Source organism: Daktulosphaira vitifoliae, unplaced genomic scaffold (genome assembly GCF_025091365.1).
Source record: "Daktulosphaira vitifoliae isolate Bord-2020 unplaced genomic scaffold, ASM2509136v1 Scaffold_1, whole genome shotgun sequence".
NCBI lineage: Eukaryota > Metazoa > Arthropoda > Insecta > Hemiptera > Phylloxeridae > Daktulosphaira > Daktulosphaira vitifoliae.
The window spans coordinates 944,170-954,791 of NW_026099572.1; the positions used below are offsets into that span (position 1 = coordinate 944,170).

The window sequence follows — 10,622 nt, forward strand, 5'->3', positions numbered from 1 at the left end:
ATTCCAAATTTTTTGGTAACATGTTGCTATATAAATCATTTTAAAAAAAATGTTTGTTAGTTTCTCTTGAATTAATAATGGATTTTTACAATTATAATCAAATTTTATAATACGCTCAATCGAGTAAATTTTTTTAACAACTTTGTTTTGATTGATTCTTTTAGTTAAAGTAAATCATTAAAATTAATTAACTTCTGAATATTTTAATTGTAGAATCTTTTAAAACACCAAAAGTTACTAGGAAATTATTATTATTTCTATAATATCAATTTCATACTAAATTTAATTACTAAAATTATTATTTATTCATATATTATAATTATAAATCAAATAACTAATCGGGATAAAAATAAGGGAATAAGAGTTATTGTTGCTTTTGAAATAATCTACCAATTTCTTAAAATAAAACACAATCTATAGATTTGCATCGAAGCGTTTCTTATGATAGTGATTTTAATCATTGTCAGATATCATCTATACTTGTCCCATCTATGCCTCGTCTACACTGTGCCTCGACCCCACTGTGCTACCGTTTTTTTAGTAGTAACATTCATATTTAACTCCCTAACAAAATAAAAAATGATCTAAATAAGAAAATGACTGAAAATAAAATAAAATTTTAAATTAACACTAATTAATCATTTAACATCATACTAAGGCAACTCAATTAGTATTAACTTTTCCCGTGTATTTTCCAATATAACTAACATAAATAAAAAAAAAACGAACCCACCCACTGTATAAACTACGGTAATAGAATATACGATGAAACCCGTAGATGTTTAAACACATAATATTAACAAAATGCCGTCTACTATTAGTAGACGGAATTAGTATTTGTTTAATCTCTATCTTGTTGCTTAGCCTTTAATGTCTGTGCAATTTTTTTGTTTTTGATAAACATTCTTCTTGAAGTAAAATAGAGCTATACAATTTTCATACTACCATACATTTTTTTTTATTTTTAAATAAAAAAAAAAAAACATTATGATAGATCCATCTATCAAGTAACCATTTTTTTTTCGGTTCATTGTTTTATACATTAAAAAAAAAAGTAGTGGTGTGATGTATAAGATGATAAAGATACATTTTTCAGGGTCAGTGAATAAAAATAATATAAAATCGTTCATCTTGAAATATACTCAAATAATAATTATAAGGAATTATAAGAAAAAATTCCTAACTGTGATACATTAAATAAATTATATAACTATAAAAGATATAAAATACCAAAGTTTATTAATGATTTTTTTATTACCTAATAAAGATAAGACTTAAGAGAATTTATTAAAATTAATTCCTATATTACATTAGATATTTTTAATTACTACTTAAAATAATGTTAAACATTTAAATTGAAGCTGTTAGAATTAAAGAATGAAAATTTAACAAAAATGAATGTTAATTAATTGTATAGCTATATAATGATAAACAAAACAATAACTAACTACTTACATATATAAAAAAAAATTTTCATATAGATTTAAGTTAATCATATATTATTCTAAATTACAAACCCCAAAACATTTGTATGCATACAATATTTTTAATAAAAATACATAAGGTTGTTATTTATTATAAAGAGAGAAAATATTTTTCAGGCAGTTCTGGTTTAATCTAAAGGTTCTACATCCATAAAACGTGATGATGATGGGCGAGGTTCTGAATCATGATCACAATCACCCATAATTGTACCTAATATATTGTCTGAAACATTAAAACATAGATATATATATAGACTTTAAGTAGAGTACTAAAAATTATGATCAGTAAATATCAAGATACGCAGTCAAAATTTTGGAATCATTTTTTTTTATCCTACGATAAAGAAAAAATTCTAAGAGTAAGAATTTATGAAAATGATCAAAATAAAGGACACCCTTAATATATAGAGTGATTCACTTATCATAAACAATTAGTTGAAAAATAAATAAATATTGAGAATTTTTGGTTTATGTTATTTTAATAACTACTTTTGAGTGATATTCTTCAACTCTATATTAAAAAATAAAAAAACACATCATAGTAAAATTAAAGCTTCGCATCGAAGCTAAAATATTAATAAGTTCTCAAGTACTCCTTTGAAAATAATTATTGACCAGTAATTTTCTTATTTAGATCATTTTTTATTTTGTTAGGGAGTTAAATATGAATGTTACTACTAAAAAAACGGTAGCACAGTGGGGTCGAGGCACAGTGTAGACGAGGCATAGATTAAAATCACTATCATAAGAAACGCTTCGATGCAAATCTATAGATTGTGTTTTATTTTAAGAAATTGGTAGATTATTTCAAAAGCAACAATAACTCTTATTTCTTTGATTATATCCTAATTAGTAGTTCTTTGATTTTAAAATATAATATATGAATAATACTAATTATAATTATTAAATTTACTAATTACATATCAAATAATAATTAAAAGAAAAAAACTCAAACTGATTTGATTTTTAATATGTTAAAAGTAATAATTTTTAACCTTCTTTATTTCGTCCTTTAAAGTGAAAGTTTATAACAAAAAAAAAAAAAATTTTCATTTTTAACCTATTTTTTTGGTTTTTTAAAGTTGATGAACAATTTTTGACAGGTTTTGTGAAAGTTTATAGTAAAAAAAATTGAATATGTTACCATAATTTTTAGCTCAATTACAAGTTGAAATTGACATCATTAAATAGAAAATTTTATGAGAATTAAAACTATGATATTTTTAAGACTAATATACAGTCAGGAAATTTTATATTTACTGTATATTTATCAGAAAAACTCATTATTTTTATCGTAATAGAACACTTAAATAGAAATCATAGTAATAATTTCTAAATAATTTTTGGTATTTAAAAATATTCTACAATTGAAATATCCAGAACTGAATTAATTTTAATGATTTACTTTAACTAAAAAAAAAAAGTTTTATTTAAAGGGTTAGATTTATAAAAAAAACCAAATGATAGATAAAGACATGCATCTAAATAAAAAAAAATTATACTGATTTGGTCATTTTTGATAAAGTTATAACATTTAACAAAGTTATAAATTTTATACACTGGACTACAAGGAACTTTCATCAGAAACAAAAATATACTTTTCTAAATCAACTTTTCGCGATGTTTTCAAATGTGCAATTAGACTTTTTCTATCACTTCTAAGTTTTAATATTATTAAAAAATAGTATTTACATATAAAAAAAAATAATTAAGAACAAAAAAAAATTATTTTAAATTAATACTTATTTTGATTATTAATATGTTAAAAATAAGGAAAATGACATATTTAACCAAATATTTTAATCATTTAAAGTTGATTTTTGTTAATATTTATAATAAAAAAAAATTATTTATTTTACCATAACTTTTAGCTCAATTGGAAGTTTGAAATTGACATTATTAAATAGAAAATTTAATGAGAATTAAAAAAATTGTATCGTTAAGATTAATATGCAGTTAGAAAGTTTTATAATTACTATTTATTGTAAATTTATTAGAAAAGCTCAATATTTTTTTGCATTTTTATTGTAATAAATAACTTAAATAGAAGTAAAAATAATGATTTCCTAGTAACTTTTGGTGTTTCAATAGATTCTGCAATTGAAATATTCAGAAAATAATTAATTTTAATGATTTACTTTAACTAAATGAATCAATCAAAACAAAGTTGTTAAAAAGATTTACTCAATTGAACGTATAATAAAATTTGATTATTATTGTAAAAATCCATTATTAATTCAAGAGAAACTAACAATCATTTTTTTTAGAAATGATTATAGCTACATGTTACCAAAAAATTTGGAATATTATAGTCTAGTAGCAGCACACACAAATAGAGTAAAAAAAAATATTAAATTATAAAAAAAATCATAAAACTTATTTTGTAGAACTATATGTTTTCCATAAAAAATATTATTATAAAAAAGTCCATATATCCATAATATAAATATAATAAATAGAATAAGAAATTTCTTCTCGCAAGAGGCGACTACAGTGATAGGATCCTTGAACTTTATGGAAATTATTGAATCTAAATGAGATAAGAATCAAATGAGGTGAAAATGTATTCTAACTTATTCTAAGAAGAATTAAGAAAAAAATTCAAAAAAATTTCCTTGCCATACGCGGGGGTTGGAATCTTGTACCCCAACGTGTTAAACACAAGTTTTACCGATTCGGCAACCGTACGTCGATACTTTTGTCCGAAAAAAATGGATATTTAAGCTAGTTCAAATTTCAAAGTTATTTTTCTTGACTTAAAAAAAGCAAAACATTTAAATAAGTTTAACTTTCTATGCTATATCAATTTTATTTATAAAATTTTTATCCAAAACAGTGTACTCCCCTTGTCATGTATTTTAAAATAAAATAAAATACAAAACCCAGAATTTTAACACAAAAATAGCAAATTTTTGAATACGGTAGTCATTTTCACAATGAAGACAAATCCAGAGGTCAATTTTTTTTTTTTTTAATTATAGTATATTACATTAGCTTTAATTTAAGATATATATAATAGTGTCAGTATTTCTAGAACATTTTCAAAAGTTAAGTTGAAAAAGTTCTACTTTCTATACGCATTTTAAAATGTTTGCACCCCCCTGTATAAAGGGAAATGGTCCGATTTAAAAATAAAGTATGTTGAATGAAAGAAGTATATATAAGTTATTTTTCTTGACTTAAAAAAAGCAAAAAATTTAAATAACTTTCTATGCTATATCAATTTGATTTATATAATATAAAATATTTATATAAAAAATATGTAATATTATAGTCTAGTAGTAGCACACACAAATACAGTAAAAAAATTATTAAATTACAAAGTAAAATGATTTAATTTTGTAGTTGAAACCTATCATATCAAACTTAATTCATCAATAAATACTTTGAAAACATTAGAAATTAATGATTTTATATATAATGATATGTAACTGTTTAATTGATAAATTAGAATTTTTTTCCAATTTTTTAGGGTAATATCTTCAACTAAATACGAATTGTAGTCATTTGACGTATTGTTGAAAATAGTAGGTCAAGCAGAGAAAATAAATAATAGTCACAAAAAATATCTTCTCAGCTTAGCATCGAAGCTAAAACATAAAATATAGTAAAATAATTTTAACATGAATAAGAAATTTCTTCTCGCAAGAGGCGATTACAGTGATGGGATCCTTGATTTTTATTAAAGTTATTGAATCTAAATGAGATAAAAATCAAAGCAGTTTGAAAATTTATTCTAACTTAAAAAGAATTAAAAAAAAATGCAAATAATTTTTTTGCCATATGCGGGTTGGTATTTCAAGCGTGTAAAACACAAGTTTCACCAACTAGGCAACCATACGTTTCTACCATCGGCTGAAAAGATTAGCTATTTAAGCTAGTTCAAATTTCAAAGTTAAATTTTTCGACTTCAAAAAGCAAAAAAATTTAAATAAGTTTAACTTTCTATGCTATATTAATTTTTTATTTATATCATATTTATGAAAATCTGTACTCCCCTTGTCAGGTATTTTTAATTAAAATAAAATACAAAACCCAGAATTTTAACACAAAAATAGCAAATTTTTGAATACGGTAGTCATTTTTACCATGAAGACAAATCCAGAGATCAAATTTTTTTTTTCAAATTAAAGTATATTATATAAGCTTTAATTTAAGATATATATAAAAGTGTCAGTATTTCTGGAAGACTTTCAAAAAATAAATTGAAAATGTCCTAGTTTCAATAAGCATGTTTAAAGTTTTGATCTCCCTTGTATAAAGGGCTATGATCCGTTTTACAAAAAAAGTGTGTCATATGAAAGGGATATATAAAAATTATTTTTTAAATATAATAATATTGATCCATACATTTCTCCAAAAGTTATAGCAATATAAATTTAATAATATAACATATAAAATCGAGAATTTTTTCACGGAAATCGTACTTTTTTCTTTAACTTTGATATTCGTTTTCACAGTGAAGACAATTCCAGAAGTCAAATTTTTTTTTTTTCAAAATAAATTATATTACATAAGCTTTAATTTAAGGTATATATAAATGTGTCAGTCTTTCCGGAACACTTACAAAAGTTAAGTTGAAAAAGTTAATTTTTTGTAAAAAAGTTATCATTTTCAAACTCTTCCTGTGGGCTGTTAAAGGGTCAAATGTTCACAAAAATATATAGAATGATAGGTAAATATCTAAGGTATCTAAAAAAAAAAAAAATTATATTGATTTGGTCATTTTTAAAAAAGTTATGGCAGTTTTAAATAAAAAAAATTGAAGAAATGTCGAAAATTAGCGATTTTTAAATTTGTAATTTTTTGTAGGATTTCCCCCATTTACAGGGAACAAGGGAATTTTTTCAATTTTTGAGGATAATGTCTTAGACTAGATACAATTTGGGATGTTTTGACGTATTGTTCATCAAAATCGGTCCAGCAAAAGCTGAGATTGAGCATTCAGACAAACAAAAAATAAATAAATAAATAAATAAACACATCATAGTAAAATTAATACCTTCTCAGCTTCGCATCGAAGCTAAAAAAAAAATATGATAACCTTATAAGTTTAGGGGAAATTTTAAAAAAACTTATTGAGTAATAAATCAAGAAATATATAAAATTATAAAATACCAAAAAGGTATTAATTTTTCTATGATGTGTTTTATTCTATCAAGTAATTTCTTTCAAGTAAATCAAAAGTAAATAAGTCAAAAAATCATATATTGTATCTACTATAAGACATTGCCCTTGAAAACTGAAAAAATTTTCTCATTTTGTGTAAATGGGACAATCTCTAAAAAAATTACAATTTTTAAAATCTATAAATTTTGACATATTTTATTCTTAAAGCTGCCTTAACTTTTTCAAAAATGAACAAATTAAAATAATTTTTTTTTTATATAGAAACCTTATGTATTTCCTTTTTATTCGATAGAATTTTTTTTGAAAACCTGACTATTTCTCTACCTACAGAGATGGATATAAAAAATTTTTTCAACTTAACTTTTGAAAATGTTCCGTAAATACTGCGTCCTTTAAACGTATATTAAATTAAAGCTTGTTATGTACTATAAATAAAAAAAAAAATTTGTCCCAACGACTTATATTGTATGTGCAAATGACTGTCGTAGTTAAAACATGTTATTGTAATGTTAAAATTTTCGATTTTATATTTTCAAATATAAAATTGCTATAACTTTTTAAAAAATGTATAGATTAACACAATTTTTTTTTTTAAACAGACAATTTCCCTTTATATATGGGGCATTCAAATCTTGAAACATACATATAAAACATAGAACTTTTTCAACTTAACTTTAAAAATGTTCCAGAAATATAGCATCTTTTAAATATATGTTAAATTGAAGCGTAGTATAAGTTAAAAAAAAAAATGTTCCAACGATCTATCTTTTATATGTAAATGGCCAATTTAAAATTTTCAATCAAAGTTGAACAAATTTATTAAATATTTAAAAAATAAATTTAAATTTATTCAAATATTATATATCATAAGACTTGTAATTGGGATATAAATAAGGAAATAGAAGTTCATTTTGCTTTTGGCATAATCCATTAATTTCTTGAAATTAAAAACTATCTACAGATTTGCATCGAAGCATTTCTTATGAAAGTGATTTTATTCATTGTCACATATCATTTATACTTGTCCCAACTATGCCACATCCACACTGTACTGTTTTTTTGACAATAAATTGAGTGGCTATATTAAAAGAATGACTCTGTATTCATCAACTTTATAACTTATTATAATTTTTTTCATAAAAATTACAATACTAAATTATTTAATTTAAATTTCATAATAAATTGAATGACTATATTAAGTATTTATTCATGTGTTATACTATGAATCACAAAACTTGTAATCAAATGATAATTAAGGAGATACGAGTTGTTTATGCTTTTGGAATAATTCAACAAATCCTTCTAAAAATTAAATTTATGTCAATGATATTATTTAAATACATACTTAAAAAACCATTTTGTTGCCTAGATCTTCTTTCAATTGGCTTTACATTAAAAAATAACTGTCCAATTTTATCTAAATATTTAGTGTAACTAGGATCCCTAGTTAATGATGCTTCATACTGTTCACACAAAACTATGTATGTCTTTAACTTGCCACTTAAATAAAACATATAAAAAATATATTACATTAAATTAAAAATGTAAAAAAAACTTTCCGTTATCAAGCAATTCAATAGCTCTCGTTTGTTAAATTACCTACCCGTCGAGAATTTTCAAAAGAAAACATATGAAATTAAGGAGTGGTAATATGTATGGAGGTTTGTCATTAATGGCTGGATGTAATTTGGTATATGATTGAAATGTAGTTTGCGCTATAATTTTGTTTCGAACACATAAACCTCTAAAATAAAAATAAGCCAATCACATTGGTGTAAATTAGTTTATTGTAATTTACTGTTTCATACTGTAAGACAACTTGTGCAATGAATAAATCAACTTCATGTTTAAACCCTCTAGTTTTATGTAACTCAACTAACATAGCAGCAAATCCAATACCATCTGTAGACCTTAGATAGTGATATTGTGCAGAAGAGTAATTTGATTCTAAAACGAAGTTATGTTTATTCAAAATTAATAAAAAGGTATTAGCATTAAAATTACCTGACCAATATATAAAGCCAATACACTTATGTAAACTAGGATGTCCATGAGGATATTCTGGACAAAACTCAATTGTCCATTGTAAAACAATTGATAACATTGATTCGCGTTCTAAACTTAAAGTGCGTCCAAATTTTTTAAATATTCTAAAACATTAAATTATTAATATACCTATAAATATTTAATAAAATAACATCACATACTCTTTAACATATTTAAAAATTTCATCATTTGGAATGATATGATGTGTAGATAATGATTTTGCAAAAACTTGACTCAAATCTATAGCACTTACATTCTGAAATATTGTTATATCTTAAATATGAATAATGATAAACATAAATTAATACCTAATTACCTGATTATTTTCAAGTAGAACAATAATACCTTCAAATAGAGTTTTAATAGCGTCTTCTTTTTTTTGAACTCCTAAATATCTATAAAAAAAAAAATTATTGATCTACAATAATTATACATAATTGTTGATAATATATTGATAATTTATAAATATATTTATATATATATGTATACTTAAAAACCATCATATTATAAGGTTTACTTATAAAAATTATGTATACCTAGAGTAAAGTGATTTATATAATTGATGTGCCATGTAATAATTTTCATCTCTGAGGGAGTTATCAAGAGTACGTCGTACTCTATTGATCAAATAGTTAGGATCACTTCTAGACGTCATTATTGAATTGTACGCAGTTATTTACTGAATAAATCTTAAATTAGTTAAATTCTAATATTGAAATAACGAACATTTTAATATAATTAGTACTCGGGCTTACACTTAAAAATTCTTGATTATCGAAATGCAATGTTAACAAAAATCAATCGCTTCAACCAGAAATTTATTTTTTACAGTAAATTATAAAAAATGAATCGACTTATTCGTGGTTATTTTACAATTTACTGTAGGTCAATTATGTTGATTTATGATAAGAATTATTGATAAGAATTCAGACATTTTGGAAAATAGATTATTGGCGGTTTTATAATTGAATGACATCTTTAATAATTATACTCGTAATAAGGTATAAATACAAATTAAAATTTATGTACAAAATTTTGACTTTACTTAATTTGTTTCAATGAACCCTTCTTTCATGTCTTATCCAATGCAATGATATTTTTCAATTATGTCTTTTCACTTACTTTCGTCCTCTCCATTTTAGAATATTTATGTTTTGCACTTCGTCTGCACCTCATAATTAAGTTTTACCTTTTATCCATTCCTATAAAAAAGACTTCTCGATATCCATAGCCAATTCGGAGTGTTAGCCGATTATGGCAACTGCTGTAGGACCACACGTACGTGAAAGTCTATGCGGAATCATCATCATCTTCGTACAACTCATTTTCACATCTCTTAGTGGTTTGTTTTTTATTACGACATAATTAAGTGATTAACTAGACTTTTTATGTATTTTTTTCAACTACAGGCATCCCCACTATGCTACCGTCTTTTAATATTGTAGTACACTTCAAGAGCTTTGATTTGATGTAGATTTTAACTATGCATACGTTCTTTAACACTCAAAAATTTAACTGAAAATATTTTTTCACAAGTGTTGGGGATCTCTTTTAAAACTTCTTGTACTCAGGTTTTTCAATAAAATTTTTATGAACACCAAAAGAAAATTTATTGTCTCTAGTTTACTTAGTTATAATTTCAATAGAATCAAAGTTCTAAGAAAAAAGTTTTAAGGTAAATATATTTTTTTGAAAATAAATTTTTTACGAAAATGTAATTTTGACATATTTTTCTTCATTTCTAAAATGGAGGTTTTTCAATCTCTATAGGTTCAACTATTTTAAAATATGTTCAGTGGTAGCAGAAAATGTTCGTGGACAAACATAACAACACGCATATCATTACAAAACCAACACCTTCTCAGCTTTGCATCAAAGTTAATAAATATATTATAGCGATGAGAATAACTATTCGGAATTGTTTTTATACAACATTAGTATATTTATAGCATTAACTATCAA

General features: G+C 23.3%; 1 protein-coding gene across 3 annotated transcripts; it reads right to left on the reverse strand.

Annotated features, from left to right (window-relative positions):
• Positions 1–1,234: 1,234 nt before the first annotated feature.
• Positions 1,235–9,548, reverse strand: LOC126895892 (Golgi to ER traffic protein 4 homolog). 3 transcript variants are annotated; one of them, XM_050668210.1, is made up of 9 exons: positions 9,416–9,548; positions 9,197–9,339; positions 8,977–9,055; positions 8,822–8,916; positions 8,619–8,764; positions 8,423–8,561; positions 8,218–8,358; positions 7,960–8,114; positions 1,235–1,707 (listed from the first exon to the last, which is right to left on the reverse strand). In XM_050668210.1, the coding sequence occupies exons 2-9, from the start codon at positions 9,313–9,315 to the stop codon at positions 1,613–1,615; spliced, it is 969 nt and encodes a 322-aa protein (XP_050524167.1). In that variant the 5' UTR covers positions 9,316–9,339; positions 9,416–9,548; the 3' UTR covers positions 1,235–1,612. The 3 variants fall into 3 exon arrangements, with proteins under 3 accessions (XP_050524167.1, XP_050524166.1, XP_050524169.1); XM_050668209.1 differs by having other exon boundaries at positions 9,197–9,349; positions 9,416–9,547; XM_050668212.1 differs by lacking the exon at positions 1,235–1,707 and adding an exon at positions 7,441–7,692 and having other exon boundaries at positions 9,197–9,542.
• Between the last annotated feature and the right edge of the window lie 1,074 nt (positions 9,549–10,622).